We start from the raw sequence: 17,266 nt of genomic DNA on the forward strand, positions 1-17,266 counted from the left end.
GAAAGGAAACTTATATAAGTATACTACAAATAAAATATATTTATCATTTATAGTAATATCATTTTTTTTACTTTATCACTTTTAATATATTTATAATAAATTTTTAATTCATATTACAAAAAGTAACTTATTATTTATATATAGTATAACTTACTTTTATTGATGGATAATACATTTAAACACATGTTTTAATATATGTATGATACAATGTGTCAACTTCTTACCAAACGAGCATAATATATTTTTAAAAACAGTTATAATACGTGTTGATGTATACTTGGTTAATATATATTACAGACTTAATATAGTATTGTTATAAATGATAATAAATAAAAAGTATTACTAAAATCAGTAATTATTTATTAAAAGACATTCATTTAAGTAATTTTTCCAAGTTGAAAAGTACAAAAACTTTATTGTTTAGTCGCTTCAAAATCAACTTTACATGGAACTGAAGTTGAAAATCCGTGTCTCAAGTTAATCTTGATTGGTTAAACTTTAAAAATGTGAATCTAAAATTGGGGATCGTCAAATTTAGTTTATAGCTTGTGCAATTTGAACTTTTGGACATTTAGGCTTGGAAGTTAGGGTTCACATTTCTCAATTTGAAATTCATATGTTCGAAAATTGAATATACTAACTATAAATTAAGTACGGATTTAGATAAAATCGAGAGGTTCATCCTAATTAATTTTTGTGTCCGATGTAACAATTGACTGATCTGATCTGCTAATAATTGAGCTGAGCAAATGGAGTGGGACCACAATTACTGATGTGGCAAGTAACTATTGGTTAGTTGACTGTTTCAATAATCGAGGAGACATCTCTATTACAAAATTGCTTTTTACAAGCAATAAAGTTTACATAAAAGTGTAAATAGAAAATAATTGTCTCCCACAATCACAAAGATTTGTAAAATTGTTGTTTTTTTTTTAAAAATATAATTAATATTTATATTAGAGTTTGAATAATTGAATTTATGAGAAAAAAATTAACAACAATCACAAAGGTTCATATCCAAACTCAAAACTCACTATCCTACCACAATCATTATTGATTTATATAAAATAGACTGTTATTGAAACCACTTTTTTTATTTATGCATTATTTTGTTTTATTGAATGGAATAAGAAAATTATAGTAATAAAAACTAGTATAATAGACTTTTGATAGTTTTCCTTTTTTTAAAAAAATCAAACAGTTTACGCTTGATCAAAAATTTACATTGAATTTTTAATTTTTTAAATATAATATATATATTTATTAAATAAGTAAAACACATTATAAAAATCACAATAGTTTATCGCTCAAAATGTTTAAAATATACTTATTTAAATCTCAAGATTGAAAAATAGTGTCACGTGAAATAAAACGAGCGGTTAATTTTGATTTTCTTAAGAACAGAATTTGCACGAAAATCAAAATATGTTTGTTGATTCTCTGTGTAATCAACTGATCTGATCCCCACACTGTCAGTGCAGACTCTTTCCTCGTAATCTTCATTACAATTTCAGACCATTAACTAATTAAAAATTAAATTGTATATATTTGAAATTAACTAATGTAACAATAAAAATCATATATATATCTAAAATATAATGAAATAAAAATGCCATTGACACTACTTATTTTATTTCAAACACTTGAGTCGTTTAGAAGCTTAAAATCATGTATTAATTTATAAATAAGTTATATTATAATTTTTGACACTCAAATTTTCGGATTCAACCTTATTATAATATCTTTGTTACTGCCTAACCGTTTTTTCTATCTATAAAATTTATCACAATTATACCAAAAAAAATTACTTTAATTTTATCTACGTATCTACCATAACTATCCTCGATTTAAGTCCAGAAAACTTATAATAACATAGCTATTACTCCATTAATAAATTTTAAAAAAGCAGTCAAACATTAAAAACTTTATATTTAAATTCCAAAATATAAACTAGTAAATAACAATTATTATCTTACTTCATTTGATAAGTAAAAAATTATTTCAACTCTTAAATAACAGTCAAAAAAATAATAATTTAGTCTTAGTCTAATCATGTAATTAGTAAAATCTAAAAAAGTAGTCAAAGTTTTTTTTTGGCATTTTTAAAAAATAGAATGAAAAACGCTTACACATGATAATTCTGAAGCCCTGTAACAAACTTTATCTCTTCAATTATTATAATTTTGCTAAAAAACAAAACACACAAAACCCCATTTCATCATCATATATATATATATATATATATATAACACAAACACACAGAGAAGAAAAGTAAAGAAGAAAATTCTTCAGATTGTTTGTAGTAGTGTAAACTTTAGAGCGTATTTCTCGTGAGTAGTCCCAAAAAAATGCTTTATAGAGTGGCACCCCTAGTACCTATACAACACAGTAAGCAAAACCCACCTGCTGTCTGAACACACCCACCTGGGACCAGCCCCCCTTTTTCTTCTTCTTTCTTCTTTGGATTCATCATATAAAAAAAACCCATTTTCTTGATTTGAGAAATCTTGAAAAAAATCGATTCTTTTTTGGGGGGAAAATGATGTGGGAAGGTGGAGGGTTGCCGGTGGAGGGCGGTGGTGGTGGTGGTGAAGGTGGTGGTGGTGGTGGTGGTGGTAGTGGTGGTGGTAGTGGGAGGAGGAAGCCATCATGGAGGGAAAGGGAGAATAATAGGAGGAGGGAAAGGAGGAGAAGGGCAATAGCAGCTAAGATTTATAGTGGATTAAGAGCACAGGGGAATTATAATCTTCCTAAACATTGTGATAACAATGAGGTTTTGAAGGCTCTCTGTGTTGAAGCTGGATGGGTTGTTGAGCCTGATGGAACTACTTATAGAAAGGTTAGTAAAATTCATCTTCTTTTATTAATTGATGTATGGTTAAAGTAGTGTTTGTGTCTTAGTTTTTGTTTGTTTGAATTGAAGGGGTGATGTGTTTTTGGTTGGAGTTTGCTTAGATCTATAGATTTGGAAAATGGGATTGTTGAATGTGGATCAAAGTTTACGTTTTTATCTGTTTTCAGTTGGTTTTTGACTGTTTTATGGTTTTCTGATCTAGAATTGATTATGAACAGCTTCTGAGTTTGTGTTTTCTTTAGTTCAATTGTTCTTTTATGTACTTATAATCTGTTCATGTTCTCATTTCTGGATAATTGGTATGAATGTATGTAGTTTAATTTGTCTGAGAATGGGAGTTGTTTCTGGAAAAAACAAGAAGGAAGAATTGACTTGTTCTTAATATAGAAATGGATAAGCAGGGTGTTTTGGTGTCTAAGGTGGGGTTTGATGCATTTGGTTGTGGTGTTTCGAGATTCAAAGTTGCAATCTGTTGAAGTTGTTATCTCAGATTACAGAGCCTTTTAATCATTTATGTTCACTAGTTTGATTTGAAAATGTCCTCTTTTACTATGTTTTCAGGGATGCAGGCCAACTCCAATGGAGATTGGAGGCACTTCAGCCAACATAACGCCAAGTTCTTCACGAAATCCAAGTCCTCCCTCTTCATACTTTGCTAGCCCGATTCCATCTTACCAAGTTAGTCCAACATCCTCGTCTTTCCCCAGTCCATCTCGTGGTGATGCTAACATGTCGTCACATCCATTTGCATTTCTCCATAGTTCCATTCCCTTGTCGCTACCACCATTACGAATATCAAACAGTGCCCCTGTAACACCACCTCTTTCATCACCAACTAGAGTCCCTAAGCAGATATTTAATCTTGAGACTTTGGCTAGAGAGTCTATGTCTGCTCTAAATATCCCTTTCTATGCTGCTTCAGCCCCAACTAGCCCAACTCGAGGTCAGCGATTCACTCCTGCTACAATACCAGAGTGTGACGAATCTGATTCATCCACCATTGATTCTGGCCAGTGGATGAGCTTTCAAAAGTATGCAGCCAATGGGATCCCTACTTCTCCGACTTTTAATCTTATTAAGCCTGTAGCTCAGAGAATTCCGTCTAATGATATGATCATCGACAAGGGTAAGAGCATTGAATTTGACTTTGAGAATGTATCAGTTAAGGCAGCATGGGAAGGTGAAAAGATTCATGAGGTTGGTTTAGATGATCTGGAGCTCACTCTCGGAAGTGGGACTGCTCGGATGTGATTTTCATGATTAAAAGAACTGCTCAGTGTGGATTTACAGATTGAGATTATCCGAGCTTGCTAGCTGATGAATCACTCAAGCAGTCCAGTAGATGTTCGTTACAGAGATAGATCTTGCATGTTGCTGTTTACCTTATATACAGACTTTTTTTTTTCCTTTTCGCCTTATCTGATGAGGCCTTTAAGTTTAGTTCGGGTCTTGTCATAAGCATTTAGGTATAGATAGTTGATGGTTTCTATCTCCTTGTGGTTGAGAGTTGTTTCAAGTCATTGTAGACTAGCAGGAGTTCTCCTTAAACCTGAACTATCCACAGTTATATTTTCTTGATTATAGTAGATCCCTTTGTTGTTATGCAACTGGATTTCTTGTTTTATGATCTAGCTTCAATTCAAAATCAATGGATGTGCTATTCTTTAAGTCTCTTTGATGCTTTATGTCCAGATCAAAACATTAGTACTAGTTCTCTTTGTTTATACACACTTTCACTATACCATTTTAACTCATATGTCCTTAAAGGACAAGCTATGGTGGGCCAGAAAGACTTTGACGACTCAAGGGTTCATAAGTGAGTGAAAGTAAGATAGCCCTCTAAAATAAGATCTATTCAGCTCGATCATCCAATTCACTCCATCAAGGGTTCATAAGTGAGTGAAAGTAAGATAGCCCTCTAAAAGAAATCTATTCAGCTCGATCATCCAATTCACTCCAACAGACATGCATGATTCTGTAATCGAAATAACTTCCACAGGGATGGCCAATGGCAAGATGGATGTCAAGAAGTTGGAATTTTTTGACAATCAAATCAAAGTTGTTGAATTTTCTTTGTCACTCATTTGGCCCCATTAGTAAACTACCAGTAGTCATATTAATAATAATAGCATGTTCATGCACACGTTTGTTATCAACACAAGCACAGACAGAGAAGAAAAAAAGATTAAACAAATGGTGTTTAACTGATTTAATGTACAAGACCACGGCCTAATGTCTGGATGTGGGGTTCTGTACTACTGTATTACACATGTTCCTCTACAGTTACTTTTTCATTATTTTTTTCTCATAACGCGGTTATTGTCACATGTCTTGCTTGCTGCTATATTTTTGCCCTTCTGTCACCTAGCTACGGATTTGACAGAACTTAGTAGCTTTGATCAAAACTTCGTAACTGTGTTATGAAACTAACTGAATCTAAGTACTCACATGTTGGTGAGGTTCAATTCCCACCTTGTAATCCCCCTCCTCCATTTTCCCTTCCTCTGCCCCAATACCAATATAAAAATGAAAAATAAAAACTTACCCAGAACTCAATCAGTAAGTTGTCTATTCTAAAATTCAAAACTCATAAACTCAAATTCTAAATTCGACATTGTTTGCCCTTTTATAGTCAAATCAAGATAAAAGGCATAAAATATTATCAAACATGTGGTAATGTCAAACAGTTTCCAAACAACACCAATAATGGATTTTATATGTATATATGCTAAGCTGTTGGATTTTATTGCAGACAAACATGTAGACATTGCCAACAAGGTCCAGCATTAGTAAATTGCTGGACAAAGATGGCAAGGTTTGTCCTCAAATATGTCCTAGAACTATCTAATATCGAGCAACTTCACAAAGTCTCGATTTTTCCCTTGATCCCTAAGAGAACTCTTAACACAATTATAAAGCTCAAACCATAGTAAAAATATCGAGGGGTAGATATGGACACATAAAGTCCTGCTATTTGTGTTAGAACTCTATTAATGGCAATGGTAAATACAATAGATTTGCTAACCATGAGGTTATAAATGGACTAACTTGAGCAATATAGGATAATACAACGGAAATTTAGACCTTTTATCGAAAAACATACCACTAGAATCATCAAATATTAGAAATTAGCAGACACCATAGTGTATAGATATAAGTACAACCTTCAATCTCTTCATACATGACAAATACAAAAGTTAGGAAGTTTCTAAATACACACATTGCAAAGCTGAAAAGACTACCAATCAAAGCAACACTCTTGTAAATTAGAATCCTGTTGGTTAAAAGTACGTCAAGGCTATTGATACAGATTCACAGAGGATATCAGCTATGTCAAACTCAAATGGTCATTACTCATATGTGTTGTTCTCAACAGGGTCCCGGCCTTGTATATCTGTCTTTACTAACTTTGTTTGTGAGTGCTTGTTGATATTATCGTTGTTACATTCGTTGTATCTGAAGCATGTAATGAGATGGTCATTAAATATACCTGCCACTTGCATGAATGAATACACAACTGTTGGTCCTACGCAAACGAAGCCCCTTTTCATTAGGTCCTTGCTCATAAGTTCTGATTTTGGTGTTTTTACTGGTACTTGACGTGCATAGCGAAATCCACTTCTTATTGGCTTGTGATTTACAAAACGCCAGAAGTAGTTGCTAAAGGATCCAAACTCCTGCTGTATCTGCAAGACAAGTAGATATTTGAGAGCCATCAGTGATTATGCACCACACGAAAAGTTGACTTGTTCATACAATTATATTTCACTATCTGTTTTAGTGTAAAGGTTACAGTTACCGGTTTACTGATGGTATGTTTTTTGGACAATATAGTAAAATTTGAATTAGCTAATCCTTCTAAGTTTAAAAAATAATAATCACTTGATTCAAGATTAGAAGAAAGTCAAAGAAACGTCTATATTTGGAAAGCTAAAGCAGTTTAGGATCAGTTTTGCAACTTCTGGTCTAAAGGTACTTGTAGAAGTTCCTTTTACCTTCTGGAAATGCTTTGCATTTTCTACTATTGCACGAATCTTTGGTTCAGATAGCAATGAATTTCCAGTTTCTCTCAACGAGCGCAGTCTTTTCTCAGTAACATTTGCAAGACATGATGGATCAAAATTGTCAAACAACTTCCTGCAAGATGTAAACCATAAGTAATTTCAAACTTTTGGACTTAAGATTTCTACTTCTGAAGATCTGAGAGATGATCTTTAATAGTGGACCTGAATATGTGTCTCTTATTAAGGATCGCAGGCCAAGTCATTTCTGACAATACTTGGGATAAGGCAAGAAGTTCATATAGCTTTGTGTCATCGTAAACTGGGTTTCCCCATTCTTCGTCATGGAATGAAATATACAGGGGTTCTGCAAAAGGAATAACAGAATTAGGTTGATGAATTTGATTAATTATTCCTTCCACCTGATCAAGGGCGGAATTCTGTCCAACAAAATTCTCTCTTTAAGAAATACCGTAATAGCATCTCACCGAAACTAGTGGTAACAACTTCTCTACCTCTACGAGAAGTGGTTACGTCTGTGTACATTCTACCCTCCTTACCCTCCCTAGACCCCACCTAGTGGGATTTCACTGGGTATTTTGTTGTTGTTATTGTCGTTATATAAAGTTGACATGCATAACCAAACAATCAAAGTCAAACCATGTTTCAGAACTTTTGATAGATATGAGGGGTTTTATTGTGGGACCATCCCAAATAAATTCTTCTAGCTACATGCTTTATTGTCATATCGATAAAAGAAGCCGAGAGGATTAGACATACGTCAATCCATAGTACCTATTCAAGGTGAAGCACATTGACTAGGGGAAATAACACTAAACCTTCTGACTCATAACCATGTCATACACAAACTTCCTCGATCTTCTGATTCTATATTTTTAAAGCGCCAACTCACCCCCTAAACCCCCTTACCCAGGGGTCAATAGCACCTTTTCACACTTCTCTTTCTGGTGATTAGAACCTCCAACCTAAAGGTGCAGGAGAAGCATAAAAGTTTGTGGTCCTGCCAAATCTCAACTAAGCAATGTCAGGGTCACCCGTGGAATTATTATTTGCAAATAGTTCTCATTCTCTCTTTCTTTTTAGCTTTTACATTGTTCTTCATCACTATCAGTGAGAAAGAATGCACCAACTCATGTTGTGGTTGATGCCTCTTGTTACAGAAAATTACAACAACATACCCAGTATAATCCTGCGAGACAATCTCTCACACCTCCGCATTGGGACATCCATGCATCTCCTCTTCAACTTGTTGGAGAAAGTGTGGGAGAAATTTGAAAATGCAATGAAGTAGAGGATTAGCATTATACATTAACCTAGGAATTATTAATGCTCGAGTCCAAAAAATATCAGCCAAGGATAGAATATGTCTTCAAGGACATAGTAATACTACAACCTATGTTTGTGTACTAAAAGACAGAATAAGGCAGCACTAGTTTTCTTCCAGAAGGAAATGGGAAATACATTTTCGAAAAGTTTATGCTCCTTGTTTTACATTATGGACGTTTAAACTATCTCGTTTAGCTATTCACGATACTTCAAGAAAGAAAATAGACCTTTAGCCAAGTTCAACTGCAAAAGAGAGGTCAATTGGCAAGGATTAACCAAGGTACTTTACCAATGTGGAATTCTAACACCTCCTCGGCAAGTACGGACATCTGGAGCATTAAGTGATATAACATAGGTCGTCAAATATTAGAAAGCCCAACACTGGGGATGAGTCTATCTCTAATATCCCACAAGGGAAACGAACCACGGGTGTCAATCAATCCCAAAAACTGCTAAAGTGATCAGATCATCAAGTTCGTTTTATTCAATATGGAGCTGCTAGAAGTTAGTCACCAACCTCCATTGACCTTTCAAATAATATCAACCAATCACCCTGTTGGGAATTAAACACACAACACACACAAATAATCTAGAGAAAAGAGAAACGGAACACAAACGGGACACACAAGAATTTAACGTGGTTCGGTTTCCCTACTCCACGACTGTAACAGGAGGATTTTAATTTCACTTGTGCTACTTTAGAATTACAAATACAAGGATCATATTTATAGGAAAACCAAATAGTTAACCTAGGGTTTCAGTAATGGGTCGGGCCGGCTCACAAGCCTCCACAAAGCCCAACAATCTCCCACTTGGAGGCTTGAAGAATTTCAACTGTCATCCACTTAGAACACTTGTATGTCTAGTAATCTTTTTCAACTCTCTCCTGCTACAGCGGCCTTCTCATCAGTCAACTGAAAGGCCCGTTGAAGCTCCCCGAAGCTTCAACACATCAGTCACGGCTGAAACTGCCCTTGACTCGTCCTCGGTCCCTACCGGCTCCCACTTGAGACACGAACTGCCGGATCCTAGAACTCCCTGAGAACAAACACTCTCCATACTCAGCAAGAAATTTTCTGGAGACGTATCAACAGCTGGAATACTGGTTCTCTTGACCCACTGTCTTCTAGGAGCCTTGGCTGAAGCACGGCCGGTGCTCCCACTGCCACAAACGCCTCTGACTGGTCTTCCTGAACCTTTCCTTGCTCGTTCATCCTGAATCTGACCTGTGGCTCTGGGTTTCTTTCTTGCAAAGACAACCTTCTTCTGCCCACGAGATTCTGTGAACCGGACTTTGTTTTTCTTCTGAACTGGGACGGTCACTCCCTCAGACGGTAATCCGACAATATACAACGATCCTCTTTTTGTTCCACGAGCCATGACAAGATTGCCCCTCACGACCTTCCACTGCCCATTTCCGAACTTCACATGATGTCCCTGTTCATCCAACTGCCTAACAGAAATCAAACTTTTCGTCAAGCTTGGAACAACTCTGACATCCTTCAAGGTCCAGAAACCGACTGGCGTCTTCAGCACCATGTCACCCATGCCCGTAACATCAAGAGCTCTATCGTCTGCAAGCCTTACCTTTCCAAAGTCTCCAATAACCAGATTCTGCAATGCTTCACTGCTGTGGGTAGCGTGAAAAGAAGCACCAGAATCCATGACCCAGGAATCCACATTGCTCTCCGCGCAACAGATAAACAAATCCTCGTTGACGCTGTCTTCTGCAATGTTGACTTGTTTGTCTTTCTGGCATTGATTCCTGAAATGCCCCACCTCCTTGCAGTTCCAACATGTTACACCTGAGCCATCCCGAGCCTTTGACTGACTCCTTCTTCGGTTCCTGCTCCCACTACCTCTGTTATTTCCTCTGCCTCTGACGACGTTTAGCATATCACCTGATGATTCTCCAGAACTCCTTCTTCTGACATCCTCGCCAAGAACGAGATCACGAATCTTCTCAAAGGTGAATCCATTAGGTCCCACTGAACTGGCAACTGCTGTAACCGTTCCGGACCAACTGTCAGGCAATGATGATAACAGTAGTAAAGCTTGAACTTCATCATCGAACTTAATGCCAACTGACAAAAGTCTGGCTAAGATCGAATTCAATGAGTTGATGTGCTCGGTAACTGAACTGCCTTCCTTCATCTTTGTGTTCACCAACTCTCTAATCAGAAAAATTTTGTTTGCTGCAGATGGCTTCTCGTACATGTTAGACAAGGCTTCCAAGATGCCTTTCGCTGTCTTCTCCTTAAGAATGTTGAACGCAACATTCTTGGTCAACGAGAGTCGGATAACTGACATAGCTTTCCGATCCAAAACTGCCCACTCTGCATCAGACAATTTTCCTTGCTTGTCACCCAACACTACGTCCAAATCTTTCTGAACCAGCAAATCTTCAATCTGCATCTTCCACCAACTGAAATCTGTACCATCGAACTTCTCAATTCGGAACTTCCCATCTTCTGCCATCTCAAAGGACTTCGGCAATTCCCTTAACGGCGTCTACAGACAGCGGGCGGCGATTTGGACGATGCTCACGATCTGGACGCTCGCGGCTGGATCTGAGGCTCCTCGACGCGGCGGCCAACGGAACGGCGCGACGGACAGCACACGGACGACGGCTGTTCGCACCCTGCGCGGTTCTCCTAGCCGGCTGCTGCTTGAGGTTACCCACACGGTAACGGCGGCTACTCCTCCCTGCACACAGTTCTTCACACAAGAACCCTAGGTGACAATTTCTCACAGTTTGTGTTACAATGTTGTTGAAACCTCGCTCTGATACCAATTGTTGGGAATTAAACACACAACACACACAAATAATCTAGAGAAAAGAGAAACGGAACACAAACGGGACACACAAGAATTTAACGTGGTTCGGTTTCCCTACTCCACGACTGTAACAGGAGGATTTTTATTTCACTTGTGCTACTTTAGAATTACAAATACAAGGATCATATTTATAGGAAAACCAAATAGTTAACCTAGGGTTTCAGTAATGGGTCGGGCCGGCTCACAAGCCTCCACAAAGCCCAACACACCCATCATTCCCGAATCAGTTAGGAGTCCATTATACAAATAAGTTGAAACATTATTAGATACTCTGGTCCATTTTATTCCAATACTATAAAATTCACCTTAGCCTAAGTTTCCGGTTTATCACTACGTGTTCCAATATCTTACATTCACACACTATTAACAAATACCAACAAGCAAACCGTCCTCATTCAACTTTGATCTATCCTGCTCACCAGTCGAGCTACAAGACTAGATTCGGTCCTGACTTAATATTTGTGTTTAAAAGTTCATTTCAACAACATAACCAGTGTGATCCCACAAGTGAGGGTGCTTAAAAATTCATTTAATAGTGATCAATGAGCATGATTAGTTCATCATGAACCTAGTAAGTTGCTCTTTCTAGAATCTAGAAGCCATGAACTTAAAATTCTAACTTAGCCTCCTCAGTAAACTTGTAATTTAGCTTCCGAGACTACAATTGAACACAATTCATTAAACTCTAACTCGAGAACACCTAAAGCGTCCATATTTGCAATTCTCTCTCACACACATCCACAACGAGAAATGGAAATAACAGAAAATGAGTTAAAAAATTACCCGAATTCGGTGTTATCCAATCACAACGTTTGAGCGGAATTGGAACCACCGGAGAAAAAGCTTCAGCTGCTTCAACTTCAACTCCATGAGGAACAACTTTAGCAGGTTTTTTCACACCAGTACTCCTTTCAACTCCTCTCTTCGAAAAAATCACATCTTTCGCAATCGACGAATCCGACGAAGAGGAGCTATCAACTGACACATTGCTCCTCACAGGCAAAATTTTCTTCGGCGTAACTGAAGCTGCTGCTTTCTTACTCCTGAACTCAGTCTTCTTCATTCCTTCCTTCTTCTTCTTCTGCTCTTCCGAATCTCTAACCCTGTTCCCTCCCGGACCGAGTATTTTCCTTGTATCACCGCCGGTTTTCGCCGGTGACCGGAGCTCCGGTGACGATGACATTTGTGAAAAAAGTGAGATTTCAAAGCTTGAGATTGAAGGTGAAAAATGGTGGATGAGTGGAGTGTGAAGAGAGAGAAATTGAAAATTCGGACGAGTTTTTATTTTTTGGAAGTTTTAAAAACGGGAAAGTATTTGGATTTAAACGTTTCAGTGATACTGTTGACGTGTCGGTTGCTCTTTATCTTTTTGGACTTCGGACATAAATGTGAGTCATATCTCTATTTTGCCATTATTAGCGTTTCTTCGTCCGCTTTTACTTGTTCATAATAAAATAATAAACAAAGAATATGTTAGTGAGTGCGTAATTTCAATCAATGTAAAGGTTATTCACCCGGAATGATCCTCCCCCAATGTCTTTTGAGTTGAGTCTGTCGCATAAGATTTGTCTAGTGCGATTTACATTTCATGTGTGATTTGCAGCCTATTACAAAACGGGAATTTATTAGATTTCTGTGTGGTTTGCAAGTTATTAATTACACAATGAAAATTTGTTCAGTTCGCACAAATGTTCACCCAAAGGGCAGAAACTGTGACAAAAATTATAGCGATTGTGAGTTATCCTGGAGTTCTAGAAAAAACAATGAATATAGGGCACAATTGACCTAGTGTTTCATGAGTTACAGTAATAATAATGTACTCAATATAATTTTACAACTGAATTTAAATTGAATTGAACGTACAGATAACGTTACTCTTTATCTCTGTGGAGTAGATAGATTTTTAAAAACTCTGTACCTAGCCTAACACCGTTGAGTGTAAGGAGGGTAAAATTGGAATTAGAAATTGTCATAAAGGGGGAAGCAGTTGAGGTCTTTGTTGTCTTATTCAGGCAAAGAGTCATATTCAGTTGGTGTTGAAAAGTGGAGAGTTGGTTAAAAGAAGCATTTCCTTACCGTTACGGAAAGAATCCAAAGCCCACCATATAATAAATAGGGGACCAATTTTTGGGTGCAACGGCTATATACTCCTTTTACTTAGTCAATATTTGGCTAGAAAGTATAAATGGGCCTTAATTCAATCAATTAAAGGAAATTTTCACGTATAGCCACTTAAAATAGCATAATTATTATTTTTAGTTAAAATTGATAATTATAATTCGTAGCTATATATTTTATGGAGGATAGAGGCGAGCGGGACTGGGAGAGATAGGAGATAGGCTAGAGAGAAAAGGAAAGAGTGGGAGAAAGGTGAATTATATATGTATATGGTTAGTTAATATTATATTATACGTATGTATTTATATATATGGCAAGCGAGAGTGGGAGATGGAGGAGAGAGGCGAGCGATATTGGGAGATGGAGGAGAGAGGCGAGCGAGAGAGGGCAGAAAGTGGGAGAGAAGTGAATTGTATATGTATAAAAGTTAAATATTGTATATTATACATATGTATTTGTATATTTTGGCGAATTATAAACATACAAATGTGACTAATTATACAAACTCGAAGTCAAACCATGTAAGTAATTTATAATGTTAATCGCAAGTGATAATTATAATAAACTATAGCTATGATGAGTAATTAAATAATATAAATTTGCTTTGTTTGCATAATTTTCCTATCAATTATCCAATTTAATGACTCGGATCATCTTTAGGCCCATTAGAACGGTTAAACCCAAATGGAGCAGCCCATACATACGGGTTAGTAGGCTAGTTTTTTTCGACATCTATGTATGGGAAAATTGTGCAGAATATCAAACACTTAAATGATATTAAATGCAGCTACTATTTTTGGAAAATTGTGATTCACAATAATAGTTTCCTTAAAGTTTTGGTATTTATAATTCGTCGAAAAATGTATAAATCAGGATTTTATTTAGTTCAGTTTTTAATTGTATAAATTTCTAATTTGTACTCTATTTTTCTTAATTTATATGATTTACTTTCTTTTTTAATCAGTACAGAAAAGAATGTCATGTTTCTACATTAAGGAACGCTTTAACTTAAAAATCATTTCATCTTTAATTGAGTGATTTTTATAGTAACACAAATTTATATCATTTATTTTAAATCATAAGTTTTAAAAGTCTTTATTTTTTTAAACTCCGTATCAATTTAAACTATCTCACATAAAATAGGACGGAGAATATATTTTTACCCTAGCTATTTCTGCACGAAATTATGAAAAATTAACAATAAATCATTATGTTTATATATTGGCAAGTGAGATATATAAAATAGAATTTTGAAAAAAATATTAAATATATAATTACAAAATTTTTATATATATTTACCTTATTTATATATTAGCAAATGAAATGTACAAACGAACGAATAATTCCATAACAAACGAGACTATTTCTATAAAGCAAAATTACAAAAATTCACTCATTCATTTATTATTATATCATCTCACAAGGTAGTAGTGATAATTTGGCACGCAAATTAAGATAAATAAAAGTCAGCAGTCAGCAGTGACGTAATAATTGGCAATGGATATGTCTATTGACAACTTTTCAACACCCGTTTAACACTTTTCCGGCAGACTTTTACCCAACTCTTCGATCACAAGATATCGCCGGCGTAGGAGTCGTCTCCGAATTCCGATATCCATGGAACCCAAAACTTCAATCGTCTCATCTTCATCATCCAAACCTTCAAACCCTAACCCTAAAAACAGAGATTTCCTAATCCATCTCGAAGCTTACCTCGCCAAACGTGATGGCGTTGACAAGTTGCTCAAAATCTCCCGTTACGCATCTAAGATCATCCTCGCATCCTCCGTTATCCCTGATTCCCTGCCGTTATCTCAGCGTCTGAAATCCTTCGAGTCCAGTGTTGGTGTTAGCCGGAAAGCATTTCGTCTCGGGAAATTCGTGCAAGATGTGAACGCACTCCGTTCGGCTAATATTAGTTCGAAAGAAGATTTACTTCTCTCGATTTTAGCTTATGGAGGTGAGGGATTGTACTATTTTGTTGAGCAGTTTATTTGGTTAGGAAAAGCAGGGTTGATTGATAAGAAGAATTTGAATAGTTTACAGAAGATTAGTGCGTGGTGTGAGTTTATTGGGTATATTGGAAGTGTGAGTTTGAAGGTTAAGGAATTAAGGCAAATTAGTGAAGATGAGCAGTGTTTGCTTTCGACTCGTGAGGTATCGATGATCAGGGGGATCGGCTTTGCTGATGAAGAGGAGAAATTGAGGAAATTGAGATTGAAGAAGTTGATGAAGAGGTTATCAGTGATTCAAGATTTTGCTGATGGGTTAATGGCTTTAGCTGATATTAGTGATGGTAAAGGGATGCTTTCTGCACCATTGTTGTTGTCATCAGCAGGGTTGTTATCAGCTCTTATTAGCACACATAAGAATTGGATCTCTTGCTGATCATCCATAGCTGGATTTGGAGGTATGATTTGTGCTTAATCAAGTGGAAGCTTACGTTATCGTAGGATTAGTTAGTGATAAAGATTCATTTTTTAAAAGTAATGTTATGTGTTCTCCCCAAAATAAGAAGGGAATTGGGAGAAGGTATACAAGAGGTGTCAAGTTATCTTTTTGCAGATGGAAGATTTCTATATCAAAGACAGTTACTTTAGTTCCTCATGACAATTTTACTTGTTGCATAATGAAAGCTTTTGGCTTTTTCAGCTAGTAGCTACTTATACCTGGCTTGGCAAGTTGCTTATAGCTGTTGTTTACTATAGCTTAATCTGTGTTTTTCAGCTGAATAATTTCAGTTTTTCTTTTTTAATCTCGGTTCTTGGGGAGTTTTGAGCTTTGGGAATTGAAGTTGTCCATGTAGTTAAAATATTGCTATCTCAAATATAGTTACTTTAGCTACTCATGACCAAAGGCGGATCTAAAATATAAATTGTGGTTTCAGACATACTATTTGTTGCAATTTAATAGACTTTTAGTCATAAAATTATGCTTCCCATAAAAAATTAAGTTGAACCCTGTGCTTGAACACTCGATCTGCCACTGCTCATGACAATTTTAATCATTGGATAATGAAAGCTTCTGGATTTTGATAGTTCTTTAAGTTTTACCATTTCAGCTAGTGGTACTTATACCTGGTTTTGTAAGTTTGCTTATAATGGTTGTTTTACTATAGCACAATCTGGATTTTTCAGCTGAGTAATGCCAATTTTCTATCTCCATGAGGTAAGGATAAGGTCTACGTACACTCTACCCTATCCAGACCGTACTTGTGGGAATATATTGGGTATGTTGTTGTTGCTATCTCAGTTCTTGGGAGTTTTGAGCTGTGGGAATCGAAGTGTCGATGCAGTTAAAATATTTGTGGGCTTTAATGAGAGCATTTGCTACTACTTTGAGTTGTTCTCCTTGCTTTCTTGATGTATGAAGGTTCTTTTGGTGCTAGAGGATTTATATACCCCAACTAGTAGATCTGATTGATGGGAAGTCCTTATTTATTTTTGTGGAAAGGCTTATAACCCATATCCTAAAAGCATCTTTAGCATCTCCCTTTTATTTTACTAATAATTGGGGAAAAAAATTATTTCCAATTGCGTCCACTAACAAATTTGAGATGCTTCTTGTTTCTTACGTTTCCTTTGTGAGACTTTGCAAGCATATAACTATCTTATCAAAGAATATATGTTTTCTTTCGATTGCAAGCATATCACTATCATATCAAGAATAGTTAGAATCTTTCATATCAAGAACAGTTAGAATCTTTCAATCCAACATTATTTGTTTCTGATATTTGATGAGTAAACCTCTAGGGGAGCCTGATTGGCCCCTCCTTGTTGAATTCTGGTTAGATCTCAAATTGCCTTTTGTTTAGCTAAATATACAGTGTCGACTAATGCAGGACATTTAACTAAATAAGAAAGTCAGAATGGAATTTGCAGTTTGCTACCGTTAGCAATCATATTGAAAGAACAAACTGAGGCTTGATTTCCCATTTGAAACGCACCAATTTGTGTATATTGTTTTTCCTCTGTTCATAGCATAACACTGAACTTTCTAATGATATTCGTGCTCGTGTTTCAGTTCTTCTACGTGAAATGTGATGTTTTTCCTCTGTTCATAGTATAACATTGAAGGTGACAGAATAGAGGAAAGCATATTGCTCGAG

The 17,266-nt window shown here is 36.1% G+C and overlaps 3 protein-coding genes across 3 annotated transcripts; 2 read left to right on the top strand and 1 right to left on the bottom strand.

The window, feature by feature from the left end:
• Nucleotides 1–2,250: 2,250 nt before the first annotated feature.
• Nucleotides 2,251–4,522, top strand: LOC107018294 (protein BRASSINAZOLE-RESISTANT 1-like). The gene is made up of 2 exons (XM_015218745.2): nucleotides 2,251–2,839; nucleotides 3,416–4,522. The coding sequence occupies exons 1-2, from the start codon at nucleotides 2,540–2,542 to the stop codon at nucleotides 4,103–4,105; spliced, it is 990 nt and encodes a 329-aa protein (XP_015074231.1). The 5' UTR covers nucleotides 2,251–2,539; the 3' UTR covers nucleotides 4,106–4,522.
• Nucleotides 4,523–5,939: 1,417 nt separating this feature from the next.
• Nucleotides 5,940–12,339, bottom strand: LOC107015923 (probable GMP synthase [glutamine-hydrolyzing]). Its single transcript, XM_015216367.2, has 4 exons — nucleotides 11,824–12,339; nucleotides 7,081–7,222; nucleotides 6,850–6,991; nucleotides 5,940–6,540 (listed from the first exon to the last, which is right to left on the bottom strand). The coding sequence occupies exons 1-4, from the start codon at nucleotides 12,221–12,223 to the stop codon at nucleotides 6,205–6,207; spliced, it is 1,020 nt and encodes a 339-aa protein (XP_015071853.1). The 5' UTR covers nucleotides 12,224–12,339; the 3' UTR covers nucleotides 5,940–6,204.
• A 2,222-nt stretch (nucleotides 12,340–14,561) lies between these two features.
• LOC107015821 (peroxisomal membrane protein 11A) lies at nucleotides 14,562–15,946 on the top strand. Its single transcript, XM_015216238.2, has one exon. The coding sequence runs from the start codon at nucleotides 14,776–14,778 to the stop codon at nucleotides 15,544–15,546; it is 771 nt and encodes a 256-aa protein (XP_015071724.1). The 5' UTR covers nucleotides 14,562–14,775; the 3' UTR covers nucleotides 15,547–15,946.
• Nucleotides 15,947–17,266: the final 1,320 nt, after the last annotated feature.

This window comes from Solanum pennellii, chromosome 4, assembly GCF_001406875.1.
Source record: "Solanum pennellii chromosome 4, SPENNV200".
In the NCBI taxonomy this organism is placed as follows: domain Eukaryota; kingdom Viridiplantae; phylum Streptophyta; class Magnoliopsida; order Solanales; family Solanaceae; genus Solanum; species Solanum pennellii.